General features: G+C 37.2%; 1 protein-coding gene across 1 annotated transcript in view; it reads right to left on the reverse strand.

Moving 5' to 3' along the window:
• Nucleotides 1–27,851, reverse strand: part of plecb (plectin b) — an 82,986-nt gene that overhangs the window by 12,577 nt on the left and 42,558 nt on the right. The window contains 26 exon segments of the mRNA XM_081389041.1: nucleotides 1,086–1,184; nucleotides 1,372–1,476; nucleotides 1,770–1,853; nucleotides 3,398–3,754; nucleotides 5,058–5,196; nucleotides 5,665–5,840; nucleotides 6,164–6,321; nucleotides 8,142–8,162; nucleotides 8,289–8,472; nucleotides 9,712–9,838; nucleotides 10,660–10,814; nucleotides 10,891–11,043; nucleotides 11,889–12,014; nucleotides 12,145–12,240; nucleotides 12,837–12,941; nucleotides 13,134–13,295; nucleotides 13,376–13,453; nucleotides 14,503–14,818; nucleotides 15,213–15,367; nucleotides 15,476–15,569; nucleotides 17,121–17,248; nucleotides 17,711–17,806; nucleotides 19,423–19,542; nucleotides 20,924–21,030; nucleotides 22,753–22,868; nucleotides 26,011–26,177. Of these exon segments, the coding sequence (XP_081245167.1) occupies nucleotides 1,086–1,184; nucleotides 1,372–1,476; nucleotides 1,770–1,853; nucleotides 3,398–3,754; nucleotides 5,058–5,196; nucleotides 5,665–5,840; nucleotides 6,164–6,321; nucleotides 8,142–8,162; nucleotides 8,289–8,472; nucleotides 9,712–9,838; nucleotides 10,660–10,814; nucleotides 10,891–11,043; nucleotides 11,889–12,014; nucleotides 12,145–12,240; nucleotides 12,837–12,941; nucleotides 13,134–13,295; nucleotides 13,376–13,453; nucleotides 14,503–14,818; nucleotides 15,213–15,367; nucleotides 15,476–15,569; nucleotides 17,121–17,248; nucleotides 17,711–17,806; nucleotides 19,423–19,542; nucleotides 20,924–21,030; nucleotides 22,753–22,868; nucleotides 26,011–26,177 (3,624 nt within the window).

Genomic DNA, 27,851 nt, shown 5'->3' on the forward strand with positions numbered 1-27,851 from the left:
TTTAAAACACCACACCCTCATGACATGCTATGGTAGCACTCTGAAAACTATTTACTGCATTCCAGTAAAACAAAGTGATTCAAGAAAAAAACTGTCTAATGGTTCGCAATCAATATGCTGTTGTTATAAACTAAATGACTGGATGAAAACTGAGCACACAATTAATACAGCTTTAAGAGTGGTCAGTGGTCAACATTTGAAGTGGATCAAAAAAGTTAATCAAAGTTGTCCTAAGACAATAACTAGTTCACTATAGCGAATTGTTCAAAATTCATGTATAACTAAGGTTTTGCTCCACTTCAAATGTTGACTACTGTAGCTATGAGAATCAGAAAACTACAATGAACAAAAGTACAATAACATTTACAGAGAAAGGCTAAATCATATAAGCTTGATGGGAGGAAATTCAGAAGATTAATGAAGAGGAATATTGGAATATGGGTATGAAATTACTAGAGCGTAGTGAAAAGTTTTACCTCTTTAGAGCCCAAAAAAGTTCAAGCAATCATCAAGACAAAGCACTGGCAAGCAGTTAGGAAAAGCAAAGAAACCAAAGGTTAGGGTTTGAAAGACATACAGTAGAGAGAAAAGAGAAAAGCATATCGGAAAAGTCGGCCTCATCCAACTTGCTTTCCCTAGTGTGTATCAGACACTGTCTGACGTTCAAATATAACATATTCTGCTTTGTAAAAATATGTAAAAATACCTAAACAGCTGCTGGTAATTGTTGGAGCTTTACATAAAAAAAAAAAAAAAAGCTTTTCTAACTTTTTGTAAAAGAAATGTGTACAGATAATGTCCTTGAAAGGTAATAATAGATAATGTCCTTGAAATGTAATGTGATTCTTAATGGTTTTTTTTTTTTAGCAAGGCATAATATGGACAGGACAAATTTATTCTACCTGTAACTTACTTCAGTTTGTCACATACAGCTTTTGTTTCCAAAATGACAGAATAAATGTCGAGTCACCCATACATTAAGTATATCTACAGAAGATGATTTTTTAATGAGTGGTTGGTTGAGTTGGTTAATATTAGTGTGTTGAGTTAGTCTGGTGTGAATGGGGTCCCTTGGTGTCACGCACCTCCTCGTCCTCCAAGCGCCGCTGCGAGTCTGTGATGAACTTGATGTACTGACTGGTCAGCGTCATCAGTTCACTATAGCGAGTTCTCAGAGTCACATACTATGGTGAAAAAGATAAAGCATTTTGATCATTCAGATGATTTCAGTAGTTAGGATGTACTATTTTTCAAGATAACATAATTGCACATTAAAAATGATAAAACATCATAGTAATCTATGCAAACATGAGTAATTAAAGAATGCAAATGTATGAATTAGAATGAACTGATCTATGAGCGTTTTCCAACCTCTTGAATTATGTTATCAGAGGCTGACTCCATCTTGGTTTTCTTCAAAGGAGAAGTCAGAGGTTCTACCTGAGCTTTGTAGGCAACCAATTGTAGTTCATAATCCTGAAAAAAAAAATGATTGTAGCACTCCAACAACAAAAACTAAAATCTATACTTTTCAGCATCATTACTCCAGTCTTCAGAGTCACATGATCCTTCAGAAATCATTTTAATATGCTGATTTGCATAACACTTCCTTTTGTGTGGAAGGATGCTTCTGATTTCTGAAGGATGCTGATGAGGAGTAATGATGCTGAAATTTCAGCTTTGATCACAGGAATAAATTAGATTTTAAAATATATTAAACGGTAATGATATTTGTATGTTTTTCCTGTTTTTCCTGTATCCTCTCTTACCTTGATTGTATCAATGTAAGCTTTGGCATATTTCTGACACTCATCAACTTTCTCTTTGTTTTTCTCAATCTCTTCAAGCAGTTTCTGTGAGGGGAAAAAGTCAGCATATTATACTTTACCTTTTAAATAGGCTAACAAAAAGCTATTAGAGAAACATATTTATTGCAATGTGTATCAGAGAACTAATGCACAGAAATGAATATTCCAGCAGTTTCTCTTCTGAGATTTTTTTCACAAATTATTGATCTTGTTCCATATTTAACACTAAATTTTGTTCAAATTTCAAGATGCCACACTGTACATTTGTAAACACTGCATCATTTGCATATTTATGAGGTTAATATCACTGAGGTAAATGCAAAAGAGCATGCGACCTATTTCAATACCTGCTTGTCCATCTGAGGAAATGTTGACACTTAGGCTAACTCTCTGAAACGTACTACAAAAATAATACTCTGTTCGTCGCCTCAATAAATGCATTTGATGTCACTGGCCATTGCTATTTTTAGTTTCACTTAGACATTGAAACTAAACATAGTAGATGTTTATGATGTGACTGCAACTGTACAAAGCAAATAAATATCTAATGAGGTAAGGTGAGGCTGGTAATGATTGTTTTTTTTTTTTTAAAGGCACAGTACTGTATGTAAATTTCGCAGATAGAGGTTGTGGAATCATGGGAGGTGTTGTATTCACCTCCACAGCCAGTGGAAATATCCGACGGGACGGATAATGTTAGTTTTACTAACATTACTGTGGTACGAAGCAGGGCGGAGCCGAGAGCCGTGGGATGCGAATGCTAACGAGAGACACTGGTCTGGAGTCTCACGGAGGAGCTTCGGAAGGATATAAGAAAGAATGACTACAGTGAAGGACGAGTGAGGATCTGGGACAATTAACGGTGCTGTTTTTATCATGCTTATATTCTGCAGTCGGCCGCTGTCGCTCCTTTCAATGTTGTTTATGCATATTTTATTAAGTTACGTTATGTTGAACGTCCGCCTCCTTTTTTCCTGAACTTGGAAAGTTACAGTTACATTTTAACACTTAAATAATCATATAATACTAAAAATACATTTGAGTGTGTTGAAAGTTATGGTATGACGTTACTCTGCGCGTTCGCTCAGTGGATGCTATGAAACTCTTATTGCACACTGCAGTGAACTAGATCGATATTAGAATATCAATAATTAATAAATGCTGGATGACTTGTGTTGCTAAATGGCATGTAATTCATTTTAAACCATTGTATGGTGAAGAAAATGCCGTATTACAGTAACTACAAATAAAGCTCTTTCTGATTATGATATGTAAGCCACAAAATAGTGTTGTCTGATTTACTTTTTGGGTACAAAGATGTTACTCGCGGTATATAAAGAAAACAACAGGTTCAAACAATAAGACTAACCATGTTGAGCTATATAGCAATGATTAGTTTTCTATCGATAAATATATCAAAACACCAAAACCTTTTTTTAATACTGTATACCACAAACTGTGATAACCCACGATAAAACTCTAAACAAGTGTGAAGCATTGCTTAACCCAATGTTAAATCTGGCTGTTACCCGAGGTTTAAAGAGAGCAGTTTGAAAGGCCCTTTACAGAAAGCTTGTGTCATTCAGTACCTTCTCCTGTGCCAGTTGTTCTTTTAGTGTCTTGCTGTCAGTAATCGGCACTGCCTGGATCCTCTCCTGCCGCTGTTTGGCGTCAGCGATCCAGCGGATGAGCCAGTCGTAGCTCTCCCTGTAGTAGCCCTGCTGCCGGCCGAGCTGCTCCAGCTCGCGATGACGCAGGTCGATCTGGGCGAAGACGGCGCGCCAGCGGTCCTGGAGGCTGCCCAGGAGCTGTCTGTAGTGGTCCAGCTCAGTGTCCCGTTCAGTGTGAATCCGAGACATCTGCTGGCTGACCGATGTGGCCTTGGCCAGCTCACCATCCATTTCATCAAACACGGGCCGCTGGGTTTCTGCCTCCACGCGCATTTTCTGAACATACAAGAACAAGTTGACTTAATAAAATTAACGTAACTACATTGTACATACAGTATAAAACCTTTTTCATGAAAATAACCAATTAAATCCCAACATTTGGCAAAAAGTCTTGACTGTCAAAAATGAAAATGCTGTCAAATTTAATCACCATCTTGTCTTTCCAAACCTGTATTTTGAAGAATGTTGGTAATCAAACAGTTTCGGTTCCCATTGACTTCCGCTGTATTTTTTCGGTCTAAATAATTGAAGTCACTGAGAAATATTAGGGTGCCAACAATTTTTAAAATAACTTCTTTCATTTTCCAAGATCATACAGGTTTGTAACGACATGAGGGTGGGTAAATGATGAGAGAATTTTCATTTTTGGGTGTATAACTCGGTTGTTTTTTTCCTTTTTGAAATATGTTCTTGTTTCCAGTTTTGCAGAGTCATCTCTAAGTAAGTCATTTGAAAGTTGATTTTCCCCAAAAAGTGCAACACTGTGGCTCTTCAAATCATAATCTGTTGGTTTGAGAATCAGTCCAACACATGACTATATGTTTGCTCAAACAATGGCAGATTGGGAAACCTGTTTGAACACAGGCATTATTTTTGCTATTCAGTTAGGTGCCAAAGACTAGGTCCACTAAACTAAATCCTGATCCTATTTTAGACAATTCAACTTTTTTCTATTCATATATCTAGATCAGCAGTTCTACACCAAGGGTTTGGGACCCGCTAGCCTCAGCAAACTTCCAAAATGACTTAATGAATTGATTTAAAATAAGACAAAACAAGCATTATAATATCTAAAACAAAATCGATATATTTCTATAATATTTTTAATTCACCCCCTCAAAAACTGTAAATTCGGGATATAGAAATAATTCATTTTTCACACTAATTTTAAAGCGTGATTTCTAAAGCTAAGAAATGTAAATAAATACAATATTTAAATTCCATGATGAATAAACATTTTGTAGTTATTCTAAGCTCTAAAATATTTGGGTAGAAAATTGTAAAAACTTATTCTTACTTATCCAGTAAATCACAAACAACTGGAAACATCATGTAAATTGATTGGTTAAAAAAAGGGGGATTCTTGAAGAACATTCAGCTCTTAAAACATTTGGAATCCTGAAATTTAATCTACGGAAACTAGGATTGTCATTCCTCCGAATTTTGGAGTTGACAGGAGTCTTGCAGTCACAAAGGTTGAGCACCAATCATCTGCATCACTGTATATATTAGATAGATAGTACAATATTATAAAACAAAGGGTCAATCATTGAACTCTAAATATTTCCTCCCATGTTACCTTGAGCTCGGAACAGTAGTTCTCCACCTCCTGGACGTTTGCAGAAACCGTGTGAACCTCACGCAGGCGATTCTCATATATCTTCACGACATTTTCTGCCCCTTGTGTGTTCCGGATCACAACTTCTATTGTCTTAAGTCTACAAAGGAAAGAGATGCCATGATCTAATCTTATGCCTAATTAAATTAGTACATAATAATACACTACCGGTCAAAAATGTGAAATAATTAAGACTCTTCTGCTCACCAAGGCTGCATTTTATTTGATTGCTTTGAATATGCAGTAATATATATTTTAAAATGTAATTTATTCCCATGAATTTTCAGCATCATTACTCCAGTCTTCAGTGTCACATGATCCTTCAGTAATCATTAAAATATGATGTTTTGCTACTCAAGAAACAATTCTTAGTTTCATCAATGTTGAAAACATCAATGTTTTTGCATAAGAGAAATCTTAATTCTTTCAGATATTTGACAGGTAGTGTACACACTAGTTAATTAGAGACAAAACATGAACGAAAAGCAGCATCCTTGAGACTAGTATTCTGAACAATGGATACTGCATGTTGTGCAACGACAAATACTGCTCTAATAGTGGTCCTTACTTCTGCAGGTACACTGAGGACAGGGTGTAGGTTTGGTCCATCTTCTGCAGGGTGATGTCCAGCTCTGAGCGCAGGACGGGGGTGCTGGACTGCTCCGGGGACGCCAGGACCTCCTCAGCTTTCTGGGACACTTTATCCAGGTTCGTCTTAATACCCTCCAACTCCACGTGCACTTTCTGTTTGAGCCAGAAACAGAAACTCTCAGAAGATCTGATCCATTTTGTTAAATATGACAAAGAACATGGTCCGAGTCATATTTCACACCATTATCAAGCAAATAATTTGCAAGTGTATTCAATTTTTTTTTTTTTTTCATTTTAAGATTCTTTTCAAGAGAAAAAATCTCATTCTCATTACTCTCATATTGTTTTAATATTTGTTGTTCTGTCTTTAATTTATTCTGCAGTATGGTAATAAGATTTGTCGTTTAAAATAATAATAAATGAGCTGCAAAACATCTGGATGCATTACAATAAGGAATCAAATAAGACGGTCGTACCTTCTGTTCTGCAGTCTTCTGAATGCAGTCTTTGTGCGGGTCTTTACCCGCGGGTTGTCGGATACGAGCCACTGTGCGAGACTCACAATCTTCGATCTGCAGGCGCAGGTTTTTGATTTGGGTGATGTACGACTTGCTTGTGGATTCATCCTGCTCACCTGTGAAGATAAAAGATTTGTTATTACTGTTTTCTAAATAAACAACAGTTTATCTCTCCCTTATTTGTGCACTGCAGCCAACATTCATGTCACACACATTCCTTCAGTGTTAGTGGTACCAATGGCATTCCAAAATCAAAAGAAAAGAAACTATAATACTATGCATGAAGAAAATGAAGCCTATTTCAGGCACTATTACAGCTTATGACAGTAGAATATATTGTTAAATAAATATTGTTGTATTAATATTTTGTATTTAAATCATCACAAATTTAAAAATACAAAAAAACTATATATATATGGTTAACTAGCATGAAAACTTTAAGCAAAATATAATTTTGTATTTCGGTAACTTTAGTTTAGGATCCAATTCTCACTATTAACTAGTTGCTTATTAGCATGCATATTACTAATTTATTGGCTGTTTATTTTACTTATAAAGCACATATTAATGCCTTATTCTGCATGACCATATTCTACATCCCTCAATCCCACCCAATACCTAAACTTAACAACTACCTTACTAACTATTAATAAGCAGTAATTAGGAGTTTACTGAGGCAAAAGTTACAATAAGTAGTTTGTCAATAGTGAGAATCGGATCCTAATCTAAAGTGTGACCCTTATTTCTTTATGTTAAATGCTATTTACACTTCACTGCAAATATATATAGATGCTATTTACACTAAGTGAAAATAGCAGTGTTTTCTTTGCACTAAGTGTAAATAGTTGTTAGATGCTGTGGTAGATACTATTTGCACCACAATATATTGTATTATAAAACAGTATTTATTCAGTGTACATGGTTATATTTATTAAAAGCACAAATGGATGCTGCCTTATTAGGACAATACCCCTACCTATAACCCTACAGATAAACACTTTATTTCCACTATTAAATATCCGGTAGGCGCTTTATTTCCACTTTTCGAATATTTTCTTCATTTTTATTTAAAATAAACACCTCTCTGACCTGATTTGTAAAAAATAGTTGTATATGTGGATTCTTTTGCAATTTTCTCTGGCTCAATCATACAATGTGGGCGGGGTTAGTGTAAATAGCCTCTGCCAACAAGCACAAAACCTCTTTTGCCGTGAAAAACTACTGTCAGGATTTACTAAAGACATACAGTGAAAAATTAGCACTGAAAAGGTGTCGACAGTTATTTTTGCGGCTGACCTTAATGCACATGCGTTTTAAAATTAATCTTGTATTTTATGAATGCAAGGTGATTTACTAAGGTTTGTGCTTGTCAATTTCTGGCATTTGCGCCATTATTTGCCGTCCAAGAAAAGCATAGCTTAAACCAGACGCTAATTTTCGCTGCTCTTGGTAGATTGTGTTGGTCATTGTGGAAATTATCCGGCTGGATCTGTGTTCTTTAATTTGTGGGTCGTCAGTAGATCCCAAACAGAACTTTCCACTCACATCGGTGCTTTTTTAGGATTGCACTCTCATGCTAATTTGCCCTTTTTTAGGAAATCCGTTCCTCTGTGCCTTTATTTAGATTTTAGGATTCCATGTTGGAAATCCAACACGTTTCATTGGATTCCCCTTATTACATGTCATCTAAAAACTACAAATATATAAACAATACAGAGTCAGAAATTCATCTTTTGACCAGTGTACGTTTTTCCTCTGTATTATGCTACTATATTGAGTTTTTAACACATGCACACTCTGTAGAGATGCGCAGTTAGCTAAACCACAGGAACGAAACAATGACAAAAGCTGACACAACACGTTTTTCATTAATAAAGCAGCTCATCCATGATAACCAAACTCTGCTCATGACTGTCAGCAGGAGCACAAGACTCACCCTGTGCTCTGACAGCGGCTCCTGTAACGTGAATTTAACAGTTACCCAACATCCGTGAAAATATCACCATCATTTTTCAAAAGTGTTTGGTGGTGCACATCGGGCTTTGTCAGGGGCTTCATGTTTATTGCGAGGTGAAGTCTGTACCTTTCTCCAGGGTGCGGAGCAGTTTGTCGAAATACTGTGTGGTCTCCTTATAGTCCCTTTCGATCTGCACGTTGTCATTTGAATCGAAAATCTTTGAGTCCTGGCTGTCTTTGAGAAAGTCCTGATAGTGCAGCTGAAGGTTCCTCAAGATCAGCTGGTACTCGTCTGACTTCATCGTCTTGAACTGAAACATATCAAACATATAAACCCTTAGCTTCTTTCAAATTCAAAATGATTATATTTGCATCTATCCTGTGATTATTGCTATGACGGGATAACAATAATCTTCATTTTGTCTTTTGTCTAAAATTGACAATCTATAGCAAACTTATTCTGAGATGTTAAAACAGTCAAATGACGACTTCTCTTCTCTTTAATTTGTTTAGGAGGGCCCTTGAAGGGCTGTTATTCAATAGAGCAATTCTCCTTGTTTAGTTTCCTAAATATAACTCAGTGGATCTCCAACTGAAAAAAAAAATCAAGTTAAGGAGTTAGAGGTAAATATCCCATCTTGTTGACTGTAGAACTATGGCTGGGAGATTTACACGTAGACATGATAAACCGGTAGAGATTTTAGACTCGCGTTTACATGCTGTGCCGTAACGAAAGCTAATCATTTGAATGTTTTTCAGCCTTGTGGTTTAAAAAACAAGTGATTTTGTTCAAGTGCAATAAAGTTGACATCAAATCCTGCCAGACTAATTTGCCACTGGTTTCCGTTTAGATTGGCCGACGCTGGTCATGTGTGTGATGCGTGTGACGTACAACACAGACGCGCAGCGCAAAAACACTACGTGAAAAGACTCGAGGCCCAGAGAGAAGGAAATTAATACTGGAATAAAGTCGTTATTTTTGTGTTTTTTTGCGCACAAAAAGTATTCTCGTCGCTTTATAAACTTAATGTTGAGCCACTGTAGTCACTTGGACTATATTAACAATGTCTTTAATAACTTTTCTGGGCCAGCAAGTTATAATGTCTTAGAAGCCTATGGAGGAGTGATCCAGCTCTCAGATTTAATCAAAAATATCTTAATTTGTGTTCCGAAGATGAACGAAGGTCTTACGGGGTTGGAACAACATGAGGGTGAGTAATTACTGACAGAATTTTCATTTTTGGGTGAACTAACCCTTTAATAATAATAAAAAAATAACAGCTTCGCGTTTTCAATATGGGTGTGTGTAATTTACATAATTTAGTAATTAAATTGTAAAAACTATTTAAAGCAAAAATTACAACATTGTGATAAAATTACTAATATCGTGATATAAGATTCTGATGTGAGCACACAGTTTCTTTTACATTTGCTAGAGGGAAAGATCCAGCCAGCACATTAACTAAGTTTCACAAATATGTTTCATCATCCCTTATCTGGCTCAAACATCAAGACGTGACTAAATGCCATGAATAAAGCAGAGAACAGACCATAGTGATGTTCCATGAGCGGACGAGATGGATGTCTTTCATCAGGTATTGCCAGGACAGCAGACTCCTGAGGTCAGTGTGTAGATTCTGCCAGAGAACCAGTGTCTGCTGGTGACCAGACTCCAGACTGTGAGAAACATCAACATAACACACACAAACATTAGTCAATATGTTTTAGGTCATACTGTCTACTAAGAAAAGAGAAATTTGTGATTCTTCACAGATGTACAAGAGCTGTTCTAAATTTAGTGAGCTGCCAAACTAGACAGCATTTTTAGGCATCAGAGAAACACTCACAATATTATGAACAGAAGGAATCAAATGTACGCATCCTTATGAGATAACTTTTTTTCGAAGGCAAGGGTTAACAAACTTCTTTTAACAGCCGAACCTCTTTGAAGCAAAAGATTTACTCTAAATACACTACCAGTCAAAATCGGATCAGCAACGCTGCATTTATTTGATAAAAAATAAAACAATAAAAAAACAGTAATATTGTGAAATATTATTACAATTTAAAACAGCTGTTTTCTATGTGAATATATAGTAAAGTGTCATTTATTCCTGTGATCAAAGCTGAATTTTCAGTAATAATGAATGTTTTTTGAGCATCGAATGATTTCTGAAGGATCATGTGACACTGAAGACTGGAGTAATGATGCTGAAAATTCAGCTTTGATCACAGGAATAAATTATATTTTAAAATATATTAAAATAGAAAACATTTTTTCTAAATTGTCATAATATGTAACAATATTACTGTTTTTTTTAATCAAATAAATGCATCCCTGGTGAGCAGAAGAGACTTCTTTTAAAAGCATTAAAAATCTTACCGATCCAAGACTTTTGACTGGTAGTGTTAATATTTTTAATAATTGAATGATACATTCACATGTTCATGGTTCTCTGATGACAGTTGATGGTCACATGACATGCAAGTAAACACACCTGGAGACACTGTCGACAGCGTCCTTGTTGACGGGCGGCACGAGGAAGCAGACGGACGGGACGACGGCCTCATTGCCCGAGCGGTGCAGAATCTTCCACTGGAAGGGCTGGGAGTTGTTGATGAGCGCGCACTCGTCGCCCTTGTGCATGGTGATCTGTTACAGGAAACAGGGATTTAAGCATGCAGCACAAAACACCCACACAAAACACAAAAAACGCGACTGTGTCTACCTCCATCTGTTTGAAGTCACACACGGCCTGGATGGGCAGTTTCCCCCTGACGGAGGTGGTGGGGTCCCGTGGCTTCAGCTGGATCACAGATCTGGCTCTCTTGTTCAGGCCGGCGATGTCAGTCTTAAACTCGTTCAGCTGCTCTCTTTCCTCCTGTGGTGAAACGCTATTACTTCAAAGCTTCTCAATTTGATTTCTTTCTTTCATTGTATACCGTTCTATACAAGAAATGTTGGCAACACTTTACAATAAGGTTTTATTTGTTATCATTAGTTAACTACATTAGTTAACATGAACTAACAATGAACAATACTTCTAGAGGATTTAGTAATCTTAGTGTTAATCTCAACATTTACTAATACACTATTAAGACCAAATGCTGAATCTGTTAACATTAGTTAATGCACTGTGAACTAACATAAACATGAACAAGTTCATTAACTAACATTCACAAAGGTTAATAAATGCTGTAGAATACATTGCTCATTGTTAGTTCATGTGAGTTAATACAATGTAAACAAATGAGAACTTATTGTGTAGTATTACCAATGTGAAATAAAACACTACTTGATGTTGTCAAGTGAGTGTGTCTGCGTAGATGACTTTTAAGCAAATAAATCATTGTCAGTGTTGCAATATTACAGTACATGATAAGATCTCTTCAGTAAATGTTTGCAGTAAAAGATCACTACCAATAACTGTACACCTGCAAAGCAAATACCAGCATTAGATTAGGGAACACTATTCACTATTAACTAGATGCTTATTAGCATGAATATCACTAGCATATTGGCTGTTTATTAGTACTTATAAAGCACATATTAATGCCTTATTCTGCATGACCATATTCTACATCCCTTAATCCACCCAATACCTAAACTTAACAACTAACTTACTATCAATTAGCAGTAATTAGGAGTTTACTGAGGGGAAAACTCGTAGTTAATAGTGTTCCCTAATCTAAAGTGTTACCCTATAAGCCATCTACTAAAACTCACAACAGCATCTTGGAGTAAATCCTCCAAACGAGTGGTAGTGACGGTGCGGTCACACATGTACTTCTTCTTCATGGTCTCCTGCATCTTCTTCATCCTCTCCTCAGCATCTCTTACATCGGCAAAGAACTATTGGTAAAACAGACAAGGGAGGTAGAGAAAGTGAAGGATACAGCTTATACATGGTGGACCAGCAGAGATTTGCTGTGGTAAAGAACGTGGTTACATTATATTGGACGGGCATTTGGTGATGCCGTACCTGAAAGTATGCAGTGTTCTCTCTGAGATGAGTTTCAATGCAACAGCACACTTGAAGGATCCAGCTCCACTGGGTCTGCAGAGCTGCGGTGAAGGCCTGAAGATCACCAACACAACACACATGTAACACATACAACATACTGTACACTAGCGTCCAGATGTATGGGGTCAGTACGTTTTTTTGTTGTTCCCTGCAGTCAATAATTGTATCCCTTAAAACTCATCTTTCATAATCAAAATGACATATTTCTTCATGCCTTAAAATAGCTTAAATGTAACTCTACACCCTTGGTTCATTTAGTATATGCGAATTATTTTAAAATTAGTCTCCACCTCCACTTACTCACACCAGTTCAACTTTACGCTGCACAATGGCATACTGGTTTAAGAGTGAAAGAGTGAAGAGTGAATTTTACAGGTTCGTCTACAAGTCGATGTATCAGAATGGTAATGCGTTTCTCTTTACAGCGTCAGACACATAATGGTAATTGATATGATTGGCTTGACTATGTTATCAAACAGCTTATGTGTTGCTAATACACTATGTTCCTGTTTGCAATCTCAGAGTCAGACAGTTTCCTTCTAAAAATCAGCTTCCTTAGAAGCGTTTTGAACCGTCTTTTGTGAGACCGTCTTTGGTGCACCGCAGTTTTAAGTATTGAAGCATTTTAAAAAGTGTAGTTCATGCCGTACCTCAACAGTCTTCTTGCCTGGATGGCCGTCTTTAATGAGTCTGTCTCCAGTGGTCTTGATGTCATTGACCTTCTTCTCCCTAAGTTCCAGTTCACGCATGAGTCCCTGGGGAATTAATTAGGCCATGAAGCAGCACTTCAAACTGTAAAATATTCTCCATTTACACACCCAACTACAATAAGCAACAAGTCCTGGAATAACCCATTTCTCAACCAATCAAAGTCAAAAACCTCCCCTTAATCCTAACCCTAAACAAGTAAATGGGTTTATAAAATGCTTTTATTAAGCTACACTTACTGAGTAGTTCTCTTTCTTTGCACCCATGTTGGTGTTGTGTTCACTCCAGTCATAATTGATCTCCTCTTCCTCTTTGTCATTAAGCCACATCAGTTCCTTGGTGGCGGCACTGACAAAGTTATAAAGATGGTCAAGATTTCTCATACGGGACTTGGAGGAGTTCTAGCGAGAAGAAAAATACAGCATATGCTTACACGGAAGTGCACCACCGGCTTAATGATTTTACTGGTCAGAACACTCACCAGCAGTTTGTTGTACTGCAGATCCAGTTTGCCCAGATATTCTCTGTATGTGCCTTTACTAGCCGGCGAGAGTTGGTTCTGAAATATACAAAGAGGTAGAGACGCCAGCTCTTTAAAGTTAAAGATAAAATTGTAAATTTGTTTAGTCCAGTTGCAAGTTACAACACATATTGTTTCAAAGAAGCTTTACAGTAAATCATGATATCAATGTTAATATCTTCTTGCCTTATAGCCGCATTTAGCAGATTAGACCTGGGCGAAAAATAATTGCACAGCCATTATTTGGAATAAATTAGGCTATATATCGCTTTATGTGAATACACTGTAGATATACTTAACTTTAATATATTTTTGTGTGATAATATAGTTTACATTTTGAGACGATATAAACAATTACGTGGCTAAGATTTGCATAGATAATACAACAAAAGCAATTACATACAGTCACACAAACAAAATGAAATCCTGTTCACTCAATCAGTTCTAAAAGCCGTTCTAAAAAGATACGACTTCATGAGAATACTGTGTGTATGCAGATGTGTATACAGATGAAGTTGGATAAACTTATAAATTCAACTTTATATAAAGAGCTGTGCGATAATATAGTTTACATTTTGTGATGATATAAACAATCGAGCAGTTGAGATTAGCTATATAGCATATATACTTTCAATAGTTGCATAATTTGTTATTAACTCTGTCCCCACCATTGAGAGAAATTTCCGGCTTTCCGTGTTTTCACTGTTATTCGGTAGGGGGCGCTATGACACAAAACCTCAGGATCAAAACACAGGCGAAAAAGAAACAAGCGAAATACATATGTAAAATAAAACGATCATCAACATTAAACAGCATATACTGTACATCAAAACTGCCTAATGTTACTGAATGAAATGTCGACCCAGGAAGAGCAACAGGACTGTGAAGCTTTAGGGGTGTTGATGGACTCGATCTACTCCATCTGTGTTTTGATCATCGTTCTAAAGTCTTTGACAAAAATTAATTTTTCTCAGCTTTTTGCTCAAACAGTTTTTTTTTAGGCTGGCGGTGGCTGACAATAAAAAAAAATGCTTAGCGGGGAAAGAGTTAATGAACAATTCGTAAAAAAACCCTGCAAAAACAAGTACCTCATCTGCTCGTGCTCGCTCAATCTTAGCCTTGAAGTCCTCAATAGTTTGGTGAAGACCTCTGTGGCTGCCCAGATGAGACTCCACAGACGGAAGATCATCGCCCCACTCGGAGGAATCGATCCTGCGCTGGTTCTCCTCCACCCAGGCTAACAGGTCCTGTGCGTAGCGGAGTGTGACGTCATCCAGCTCGGGTCGCACGCGTTGCGTAGACCTCTGGGTCATGGTGACGTGAGAAGTAGTGCTGACGCTGGACTTGAGCCTTAGATTGTAGTCACTGCGCAAGTTCACCAAGCGCTCGTGTAAGCGGTAGACCCTGAGAAAAGAAAATCACAAGTCATTCTTTTTCCTTGACTTAAAGAGGTTTAGCAGTGAGTCTGATTATACAAGCCCCAGGTTTCAAAGACAAGGTTTAAGCCTATTCCCTAAAATGCATGTTTGCGCTGTTTTACCTGAAAGCAACTTGGACTGGCATATCTTAAAATATGTCAGTGCCTCTGTGTCTCAAGATTCACACCAGTAATAATTTTTTAAGGCATGTTTATAAAAGACACTTAAATGTCCTAATCCTGGCTTAATCTGAGCCCTGTCTTTGAAACTGGGCCATAATTTGTCATATTTACATATGTAGATTGATCAATAATGCACCGCAGGCTACTGGAAGAAGGTTTTCCACTATGGTAGCGCTAAGAAACATCGGATGAACTCACCTGCGATACATCTGCTCCGCCTGCAGGTGGCGCCCATCTTTGAGAAGCTGAACGTCATTAAAGAGGAGACGGATCATGCCATCGGCTTTGTCCAGATCTCTCTCCACCTCTACTGTGTGCTGCGCTGGTTTCCCTGCATTCAGGAAACGAATATCCTGCGGCAACAGAGACTCAATCATGCACAGTCACAGCCTTTACAGCAACTTCAAATTTGATCGAATAATAACAGCGTTTTAAAAAATGCAACAGATCTACGCTCTCACCGACTGCAGCAGAGACTCAGTCTGGTTGATTTGTTCCTCACACATGCCTGATTCCCTCTGCACTTTAATGACAATCTGTTGGAGACGTTCTAACCTGGAAATGATCAGAATTTGCATACGAATAATTACATTTTCTAAATTGATAGTTCTTGACCAGAATAAGCTGCAAATCGCGACCAGACGTTATAGCGAATAGTCAAAGGTCAGCGCTGGTCTATCACACATTCGACTGGAATTAAGGGATAGGATTTTCAATGCATACAAATATACATGTCAGAACATATTCTGTCTGTAAAACAATATTCGTTTTGAAACTAAAATAATACAAATGAGAATAATATGATAGGAAATCACTTCATTCAACCACTAAAAATAACCTGGATGTGAGTTGGTTAAAAGTAATTTAAGAAACTCACAGTTTTCCGCGTCGAAGCAAATACTCTAACCGATAAGTGTCAGTCATAAAGGCCATTTTTTACAATCCAAGACTTTCTCCGAAATGCATAAAAACATGTTTTTCTTGTTATAATCCTGTCATGGGACTCGGACAGACCAAACCACAGCCAGGAAAAAGTTGTTGGTCAGCCATTCCACAGTCCAGTCCATAAAGGATCTGTGTGCTGCACATTACTCTTGTCCAGCAAGAAGCAACATTGTCTTGTGACAGGGGATGTGTCCTGTTTTAGATGATACTCCCTCTCCTTCTAGATGACTGATATTAATAACAGTTTCATATAATCTCATTTACTCCAGATCAAAAGTGCAACATTTCTTTACATTCTCACTTACATTAAAAATCAGTAATCTTGCTATACTGCTTCACTTCACTGGGAAGTTTAAATGATTCAATTGCCAGAATGTCATAAATTATAACAATGCTATAAAAATGTATAACCAAAATTTAAAGTGGTTTTGTTTAAAGTGTTACAACTAAAAATAAATTATGTTCTCCGTTCCCCATTGATTTGACAAGTAGTTTAAAGGTTTCTTTCATCAAAATAGCTGTAATTCAGTTCTTTGACTGCTGTACCTTTAAGATGTCATTATGTAAATGATCTCTGTTGTGATTGGCTAAGCACTTTGCATGTGGAAACACCCTTAAGTTCACACTGTTATTCATATGTAAACATACACAGTCATGTGGTTAAGATAGTTTTAAATGAATTGACAATAAATATAGTGATGAAAATACAGAAAAAAAGTGTTTGTAACATAATAGTGGAACATGTTCATAGTTAATGTAATAAACAAAACAAAAAAGCTGATTAAAAGTCACTTAACAAAAAAAGATGAAGAAGAGTGAAGACAGAAGCTCTGTCTGCCAATGCCACTTTTTTAGATTTGATATTTAGTATCAGGTGCAACGAAATTCAAAATGCTGCTTAAGTATGTAAATATGTTTTGGGATCCGGTATAAATGTATCATTCTCATGCAGCTCTTATTAGTCTAGCACGTCCTTCATTGTGTGTTGTAATGGCTGCTGTATGTCAGTTTTTGGACTGGTAGGCTGTTCTATTCCAGTCAGCAACAGTCATTCCATTACGCACCCATTATATTCCCATATTCACAATGACCACGAGACAAAGCCACAACAAAACTAAGACGGCAGAGTGAGAGGTCTGTGTTTTCAGACATGTTCCTCACCTCTCAAACTCGATTCTGAGCAGTCTCTCTCTCTCCAGAATGGCCACATGAAGACGCCCCCATTCCTTCTCAACATCAATGGGGTGATAACCAGGAGGGACCTTAACCTGACCAGCGTGAACCGCGCTCTGTGGGAAATTTGCAGAACATCATATTAGGACAGAAGTAACATATCGATATACAGAAATTAAAGGAAGCTTTCACTAAATTTCACTTTATTTCGAGACATTCTGCTAACTGTAAGCAACTCTGCAACTACATGTCAACAAACTCTCAGAGTATTAGTTGACTGTTAGGTTAGAGTTCGGGTTAGTAGAATAAGTTGACATGTAACTGTAGTTGTAAAGTTACTTATAGACAGTTGAATGTCTGTTGAGAGCATTAATATAAAGTGTTGGCAGATATTAATAGACAGTCTACTAATACTCTGATGAGAGTTAGTTTACATGGAGTTGCAAAGTAACTTATAGTCAGTTGAATGTGTAAAGTGAACTATTGAAACAAAGTGATAACAATTATTTAGAAATCTCATGTTACATGTTTAAATCTCCAAGAATAGCATTATGAATTGTGAAATCCTGTGCACAAACCTCAAAGGACTGGTAGAGGTGTTTGGAGCGGCTCTTGTCTGACTCTCTGGCGGGCAGCTCGGTTTCTTTATATTTCAGAAACTGACGCCATAGAATCTACAATATAACACCACAAGCAAATCAATAAACAAACACATAAAGAGCTTGCCACAGATGCTGGAATATTCATATAGTATAAATTGTACAAGACACAGTTTGACCTTGATCATCCTAAGCAGGTCCATTTAAATGGTTCACTAAGCATTATTAAAAGTGGCTTTGTTAAAAAAAATCTTTGTTATTCATCTGGCGTGGCCTGACATGACTGAGGATTGTTTCTCGAATCTGGTAATGTAGGTTTGTTCCCTCAGACTAAGATGATATACCCATTACACAGCCGCCCCACCCTGAAGAGACAGAGCCATACAAACTCAAACAAAGACGTTCAAAGACCGAACGCCTGCTCTTCATGATGTGGTGTCATATGACATGACTCATGCACTTCAGAGAAGGATTTCTTCCAACAGGATAGAGTTCAACCCAGGTTACTGACAGTGTTTGCACTCTTAGACAAAAGGTTCAAAGTGGTTTAATATAGAACCCTAGGGCTCTTGACTTAATTTTAAAGAAGACTTTATGCCAAAAAGGTTATATACAAGGACAAATGTCGTAAATGATTGCATACTACTTTCAGGCTTTATGGTTATTTAATTATTATTCTAGTGATAAAATGTTTACAACCTGTTTAATTCATAAAACTGAATTAAAATGAGAAATTAAGTAAAACTAAATTAATTAATTAAAACTAATTGCATAAAATGGCCCCATGATGATGGTTCTCTATATGAAGCACCTTACAGAACCCTTTCTTTTAAAACAGTGTGGGATTGATGAGGCTATGGATGGATGGATGGAAATAGATAGATAGATAGATAGATAGATAGATAGATAGATAGATAGATAGATAGATAGATAGATAGATAGATAGATAGATAGATAGATAGATAGATAGATAGATAGATAGATAGATAGATAGATAGATAGATAGATAGATAGATAGATAGATAGATAGATAGATAGATAGATAGATAGATAGATAGATAGATAGATACTAAATGCTACTTAAAAACTAGACACACCCTAATTTTCATAACTGAGGCACAAACAAATTGAAACATCATGGAACAAAATGTTTTGCATAAATAAATAAAGCACAGCGACTCAAATGTTTGTTTGAAACTATGAAATGTCACATAAATAAATTACTTCCCCATAAAGCTACTTTCACGCTAATTATCCCTAATTGAATCATTCATTACTAAAGTTAGTTACTTCCCAAAAGGTTTTGTATTCTCTTTACATGACCCTAAACAAGTCACCCTCCCTGCTGAAGAGACTAGCTTAGACCAGTGTAAATTTATATGCTGGTCAAGATCATATTTAGTGCTGCATTGGTGCTGGTCTAAATATTACCAGCAAAACTTCAATCACTTTCTGGTTGACCAAGGAAAGTAATTCTTGCTGGTTAAACCATTTAAGAATGGTGTCCAGAATGTAGATCACAACATATGCTGGTGACCGAGCTGATCTTATAACCCAGGTAATTCTACAGAAAACCCAGACAATGTGGATCTCACAAGAGATAATGAAGACTGCAATTCATTCCACAACTAGATAGTAACTAGTGGCAACCCAGACCACACAACAGCAGACTTTACATTAGCGTTCCTCACCTCAATCTCCTCATAGCTGCTGGGAAACTTCCTCTCCTCAAAGATGGTAATGTGATGTCTGATCCATTGGTATAGAACGGTGATCAGCTCGTAGTATTCCAGCCAGCGCAGCTCCAGCTCCTGCAAGCAGGAGGAAAAACACACGGGAACTATTCAGGGGAGAACAGGAACGCTCTTTTGCCCCTGTGCTAAGTCAATTATCACATTCACTCAATTAGGAGTCAACAAGCGTAGCCTTGTCTGATAGCAGCATATGAAGGGAGGGAGGAATCAAAGGAGCAAAATAGCTGATCCTGATAGGTTGATTGATAGTCTGTGACACAGCTCACACAGATCATTTAATTCTCTTCCTCATGATAGATTCTGATGGTGTGAAGGAGCGGAGGAATCAAATAAAATGCATTTGACAGCAACTGGATCCAAATCCAGATAACACAATGTCTATTACCTCTTGAAGTTTACAGAATATTTCCTAAACCTTCTATCTATATTAATGGCCAGTACACACATTGTACAATTTTGGGCTGTCCCAGACGAAAGATGACCATTCGTGGCGATTTCTGTAGTCGTGGCTCGTAAACAGTGGTCTACGTCGAGCTCCATTTACAAGATTTGCATTCCAAGTTGGCCTCTTTTCCCAAGCCATAACCGCGTCCATATTCTCCTCTCTTTTTTTCAGCGCACATAAAAACCACAATTGCAAAAGGTTGATTCATCTCGCTGTATTTTTTCACCACTAGCGCATACTGATGACGTTTTATTCTTCTATACTAACCTGCGTTGTAGACTACGATTCAATAGGTGTCATCATTGTACAGTCTACATACATGGCGTACCCAAGTTGATTAGATCCATGTCGTACAGTGTGATTTGTAATGATCTTATAGGATTGCCGAAAATAAGATAAGAGGCCAAAAAGGGTCTTGATTCACCATATTTGTGTGTAAAGAACAAATATAAAAAATTAATATTTTTGTCCTTTCTTCACACAAAGCTAATGTACACTCTTAAACCTAAAGGTTGACATCTGGTTCCACCAAGAACCTTTAACATCCATGGAAGCTTTCCATTGCACAAAAGGTTCTTTATAGTGGAAAAGGGTTATTTTGATCTGTGGTTCAGAGTGGTTTAGAAAAAATGGTTCTTTTCATCTGATCACTGAAAGATTCATACAATATAATATGAATGTTATAAAGTATAATAATCATACAATTACGGTTATTCTATGGCACTGCTGTGAAAACCAAGACACAAGACTTGGAAAATAGTGATGTGGACAGCTTTTGGAGAACCTCTCGTCATGCTGATGCTATTTAGCAGTAGCGTGGGAATGGGCAAGGGCAGGAAGCCTTAAGAAACCTCATTCATAAAAATGCATCATTAGTTTTATTAGATTTGGTTCGACTGCGTATTAACTGGACTATGTGCTGACAGCCTATGTCTGGAACTGGTTTGTTAAGCGGCAATTACGTCATTTTAAAATGATGAGGGGAAAACTCACTTTGGCTTTGCCGCCGTCCTGGACGTCTGGAACTCGTGGCATAGCGTCGTACAGGGAGGACACATAGGTGATTATGGACTTCTCATCAGGATGAGGCACATCCACATCTGCAATGAAAAGTATTGTAGATCAGTTAGAATTCATTGTTTCATTTGGTGTGTGTGGCATGAAAATGTGTGATTGTTTGTGTGTCATTTGTTTAAGCAGACTGTAGTATTTCTCTATTGTGACCGGGACTTGATTTTGTCCATCAGGAATTGATTAGGCTGTTTGATTGTTTTCATTTCAATCTTATGTCGGTGCACACATCATCAGAAAAGAGATTAGAGGGGGAGATTATGAGGGATTCTTTTTTAAATAAGGATGTGTGCAGATCAATTATTTATAATGAACAATGCAATATTAAATACAAAATATAAATTGTTAATACATTTTGATTTTATGGTGACCAATTTATACATAAATCCATGCAAAGTCAAAGGGTTCACAAACTTTTGACACTTCTCAAGGTTTCCAAATGTCAAAGGTCATGGGATCCTAAACTCAATGAAAGATCAACCTACGGTGTTGTGGGATTGAACAAAGGTTATTTTCGTAAATGAAAACTGAAACGAAGACTAAAACTATTGGTAAAAAAATAATTTTCATAAACTGAAACTTTCAAAATATATGATAAACTAAAACGAAACGAAGCTAACAACAGTTGCTGAAAAACTAACTCAAATAAAATAATAATTAGCAAATAGAAATAATCATGTTCGTAATTAATACGCTCTCATCCTGTGGCTGTTTAGGGAAATACCAGTAGATGGCGCTTCATGCGTGTGAGCTGAAGCATAGGGCTGGGCGATTAAGTCCTAAGCGTCTACTAATTCACTCGGACAATGGAATGAGCTTTAAAGTTGAGCGCTGCGTTTTGATAATGTTGTTTCATGCGCGAGACGCGGGTGCAACAGCCAAACACGTCCGTCAAAAGCATGTTTACAGAGAAAACAATTGAAAAGCAGTGCAACACAAAAACCTGTAAAGAACTACTACTGTATGTTTGAGATTTAATGTTGCACGATGGTGACAGGCTGAAAGGTGCTGTTATTGTCTTTGTTTCTACAAAATCATTAATATTACTATCCATTTGGACACATTTCTCCACAACTACACACACACACACGCTGCATTTACACTTCATTATCTAATCACACTGGCTTGAACGGACTTGAACTGTTTCTAGATTTACCAGTAGTTTCACTGATACATTGTAGATCTGGAAAAAAAAAGTAAACTAGGCATGTTTAACAAGAAGTATGAATGAATAATTTTATTCTTTTAATTATTATATTATTAATAATTTTTTAACTTTTTTAAATACTTTAAGGATGCATTTGTTTGGTTATTTTTCAATCTCAAACAGTTATTTTATTTTTATGATTAAGAGGTTAGCAAAAGCGTTAACTGTAAACTGTGCAAACATTAAAAGCTGAAATTAAATGTTTATGGTCTACACAGGAAGTGGTGTGTTAACTCTGCTAAACTATAATTACTAACTATAAAACTAAAACTGAAACTAAATATATAAAAACATAGAATTAGAAAATAGAAATAGAAAAATTCTGTTAACTCTGCTAAACTATTATTAATAACTATAAAACTAAACAAAAACTAACAAAACCGTTAATGAAAATAGCTAAAACTAAATTGAAATGTATAGGAAATTACTCATTTAAATGCAAACCTATATTGAATACACTTAATCAGGATTTAGCTTCAAGACTGGGTGTTAATTTCTAATAACTTTCTTCAATACCAGGTTATACCACTTGATTTAACATTACCTTCTGGGTCAAGCAGTCGTGTGACCCCAAGTTTTTGCTCCGCCACTGAAAATGCCTGTTCCAGGTTCTCCAGGTTGGATAGGTGGTATACTTTCGACATGTCGATAAGCCTGGGCCTGATGAAATGAAGGGGAACAAACCCATGAAAATCAGTCAGTAAGTGTGAAATAAATGCAGCAGAAAAAGTTTAGAGGACCTTTATTATGATTAAAGATTATGCTCTTTTACAAAGTCTTGATTTTGTTTTTGGGGTCTGCAAGAGTAGGTTTTCATGTTTGAATGTTCAAAAACACAGTATTTATCACATATTTGATATTATTGCAGCACCACTCTTCACAGTCTGTCAGTAACGCTCTGTTTAGTTCCTGTCTCTATGAAGCCCCTCCTTCTGAAAAGCACAATGTGCTCTGATTGGTCGGCTGGACCAGTGTGTTGGGATTGTTCAACTGCTTTGAGTGTTTTTTGGAAATTTCCATAATCGCGACTTTCAGGACCCGGCCCTTTTTTGTGTGTGCCTTGGATGGGAATTATTTAAATGAGGAACATTGTGTTCCTTCCCGGAAGAAAACTCAAGACTTGCAACCCAATACAGAAATTTTTTTTTAACACTTTACACTAATTAACTAACTAACAATGAACAATAAATTTGTTACAATATTTATTTTTGTTTACATTTATTAGCTGTTCTTTGTTATTTCATGTTAGCTTAGGTCATTAAATAATAGTCCCAGATACAAGATTTTATTTAAATACTATATTATTAAAAGTTGTAATTAACATTAATTAAGATGAAGTGTTACCAAATATTATACCAGAATGATAACATGATAACATTTTGGAGTTAGTTAATTTGAAGTCATAAAAAGTCATAAATACTAGAAGAAATACTAGGCTCAGAGCACAGGTAATGTGACCACCTGCTCCATAAATCCCAAATAACATCTGTCTCCTGAGGGATGGAGCCATAACTGACATGCCATGAATACCCAGAGATGGGAGTGGCTCAAAACAACAGAGCGAGAACAAATCTATACACTAACACCAAAAGATTCTTAAAACATTAAAACCTTTAGTTTCTACACCATAAATCTATAGAGAGCCAGAAATGAAGCAAGCACCCGGTCATCTGTGTGGCATGAATGGTGTAAGGCATGGAATAGGATTCTCCAGTGTGGTAATGAGAGTCTGCCACCGCAGTCCGATCATCCATCCCGAAGCCTCTGTTGATCTGCCTCAGGTCCCTCTCTGAGCTCCAGTCTGGCTCATATCCCGTCTGAGAGTCCCCGCTGGAGCGAGCGCCTGGACTCTGGGAGCCCCGGCCAGAGTCCAGGGAGCTTTCGGAGGGGATATCCTCGCACAGCATGATCACACGGTCCTCCGAATCGCTCGCAGAAGCCACTGTACTGCTGGAGCCGGTCCGACGCTTCTTAAAGGACAGGCGCCTCTTCATGTTCAGCATCATCGTGTCCTCAATGCGTCCACACAATGCAATACCAGCTAAATATTTCTCGATTTATCAAATATCAATAATGAACCCTTCTGGTATTAGTTATTCTTCTTTTTCTCCAATCCATTTGCTCCCAAAGAGCTCCAAAAAAGAAACCAAGCTGAAGTTTGATGGTTGTTGTTTGTCTGCAGGTGGTGTCTGTAAAAGTCTCTTCCCTGTTTCTGAAAGGAGGCAGATCCTACAACTCCAATGGGTGTTCCTGGCTGACAAAAGCATCAAATCCTCCCTGTTCATGTGAGGGTCAGCGGGGCGTACCCAAGCTTTGCAGGTACACGTCCATGTTTCGGGAAAGGTGCCCTGCGGGGAGGCCTGTCTCCGCTTCAACAGGCACCACACCTCACGGCATTTATCGTTTCAACTTTCTCTGAAAAACTGCCTTCATTGTACACTTCTATTAGCACTACTTTCTTATTCAGTCTCACCCTGCTCTCTTTTGTCCTTGCGTCTGTGTACGGGACACACCCTCATTACAGAAAAACTGTTTTCACTTGGCCTGGATCTGCGTGGCTTTGTTTCCTTTTTTCAAAACTCTCTATCATGCATTTCATTGTATTATTGATGTTCATATCGTTCCAAACCATGTGGAACACAAAAGGAAACATTTTCAAGAATGTACATGCTGGTCTTTTCCATACGACAAAACCAGACCATGGGCTGCCAAACTCCACAAAGTACTCCATACAATTAGTGCACTATATTTCAAGACTTCTGATGTCAAATGCTATTTTTGTGTGAGGAACAGACTTAAATTATGTAATTTCTTCCATAGTTCTCAAATCTCATTCACATTTCCATAAATCTTATCATTATACTGTAGCTTCGAGCATCTCGTTTGATGGAAAAGAGTAGATCAGGAAATCTGAATAATATGTTCTTTTGTGTTCATTGGAAGAAAAGTATGTTTAGAAGAATTTTAATATTTATATGTTTGAACTTGAAAGACTGATAAAGTGAGGTGGCAGTCGTGTGCACAACGCTCATTTGACATGTCTTCGCTCAGGGGGTTTATCTTGATGAAAATATGCGCTTCAGGTCAGAACATTTCACTCCTTGGCATCAAGTACAAGTTTGGTCAAGAGTGAAGCTCAATGTTGAGTCAGGAAAGAACCTGATTAACACATTTCTATGTTCCAACATCCAATAGAAGGCTGTCATTTTGAGTATCTATCCAACCTATTCTTAACGTAAAAGCGGGTCATCCGCTTCCACTTATTTTACCCATGCAAAAATAGTATGTTATGCTAATTTATATTGCAAACTGGCATTTGTTATCATGTTATTTTAATTCATTATCATAATGATAAACACACTGGTTTGTAGTGCAAATAGTTTTATCATTTACTGCACTTTGTTGTTCTCTTTTTTACTTGTAGCGGCTAATGAATCAGTTGCAAAAAGACTGAAGATAAATATTTCAAGAAAATATCAGGAAATCAAGGTAACACTTTATTTTCATGGTCCAGTACTAACTCTAAGTAACTTTGCAACAACGTCAACTTATACTACAAACTCTAACCCTAACACCTAACAGTCTATTATAGTCTAATAATACTCAAATGAGAGTTAGTTGACAAGTAGTTGCAAAGTTACTTATAGTTAGTAGTATGTCTAAAGGGAACTATTGAAATAAAGTGTAAGCTAAAAAGAGAATGAATCATGTGACTGTTATTGAACAACTTTAGACTTGGAGCAACTAACTATACAAGCACACATTGCATCTTAATCTTGAGCTTTGGTAAAGAGGCACTTACTCATGTTTGTGTATAACCGCGTTGAAGAGTTTTCCGTCCCTCCAGCTAGTGGTGAAGTTATCGCAGCGGATACCGTGATAACCCTCAACCATACGCTGAGACCAGAGGAGCAGCTTTTCCTTCGCTGACATATCATCTGACTGACCGTTCACCTGGATATCTGAAATCTACCAGCCCAGAAGAAAATGAGTTTCATGGATTTAGCGACATGCAGCAGCGGTGGCAATATGTTTATTGATTAATTATCAGTAAATAATTAAAGTGATTGATTTCTCACGCAGGTATGCAACAAATCTTAGTCATGCAAATGCATTCCCACCAAATACCATTGACCTCCTAAGACCCTTCTGAAACCCGTCGTCATGCTGACTGCATGAACGTGTAGCAAAAACAACCCAGCTCAATAAAGGAAAATCCAATTACCTTGTGAATTCACAGTTTGAAGTAGCTAAACAACAGTATCTGCCACAAAACAATGAGGATCTCAAATAGATGAGCTTGAAAGCATACATTTATAAACTAAATATATAGTTAATAAAACCAGTAAACTAGATATGTATTTGCCTGCAAAAAGTCTAAAATGCTATACTCCTGGCAACAGTGATGATTCTGTGAACCATGTTTCAATGAATTAGTTCCAAAACAAACCATTTGAAATAATCAATTCGCTAAAATAAAAGTCAGCCCAAGGTAGATGCACTGACCCGGAAAAGCTTAGGCCGAAAAGGAAGTAAAACTGGCGTGATTTGCAATGGACGCAGATTAAATGATAAAACAAGCTTTTGCTTTCCGCACCATCTTTAAAGGTCAGCAAAACATTGGTCTCTTAAGACAAGAGGAGAGCCCTTAAGAGTCATGTGATCGTGGTTGGATGTCCGTCCGGGTTAATGTGTAATTCGCCACTGTCGCTTTTTCAGTGGCGTACAACTAGCATTGACAGGGGGATATCCGATCTGTCAACTTACATGGCAGATGCAAATGCTCGTATTCAATTCATATCAGATTTATTTCCACATATGAATGAGGCCTGAAACCGATCGGAGAATATCGGAATCCATGTGCCATATCCTATCTGTGCCACATGGGAGAAAGAAATCTGAATTCACTTGAACCATAAAGTAAATGCGGCCTTAGTTACTCACAAACACTGTTTTAAGGCTAGCATTTTAACAAATTATGGTGACCAGACGTCCTACTTTACCCAGGACAGTCCTGGGTTCAAGAGTTTCACCTGCCCTAAAAATTCATTTAAAAATGTGCTAAAATCTCTAGAAACAATACGTGTGTTGTTATTTGTTTGATGTAATCTGCATGATTCTGTTGAGAATCTAGGGAAACTGAATAGAACAAGATGAAGGAGCTGAGGAAGCTGGTTGAAACTTAAACTAAAGATATTTTATCTAAATTTGAGGAAATTAACCACATGTCTTAAAGATTCTGGTCCCCCTTATAAAAATGACATAGTATAGACCAGTGGTTCCCAAACCTGTCCTGAAGGCCCCCCAAAACTGCACGTTTTCTTTGTCTCCCTAATCAAACACACCTGATTCAACTCATCAGCTCAATTAACCCATGTGATAATGAGCTGATGAGTTGAATCAGGTGTGTTTGAGTAGGGAGACAAAGAAAACGTGCAGTGTTGGGGGGCCTTCAGGACAGGTTTGGGAACCACTGGTATAGACTACATTAAACAATCAATAAATAGTGTTTAATGTCAGTGAGGATTGAATATAAGCACATGGGAGGTTGGCACCATCTAAAACCCTGGTCATGTGACTCTCTTCTTGGTCAGGCTACCTCCACAAAGAGAAAGATCTTTTAGTTCATGGGGAAGTGGGCAG

Source organism: Scardinius erythrophthalmus (genome assembly GCF_964197995.2).
Source record: "Scardinius erythrophthalmus genome assembly, chromosome: 16".
NCBI classification, from domain to species: Eukaryota; Metazoa; Chordata; class Actinopteri; order Cypriniformes; family Leuciscidae; genus Scardinius; species Scardinius erythrophthalmus.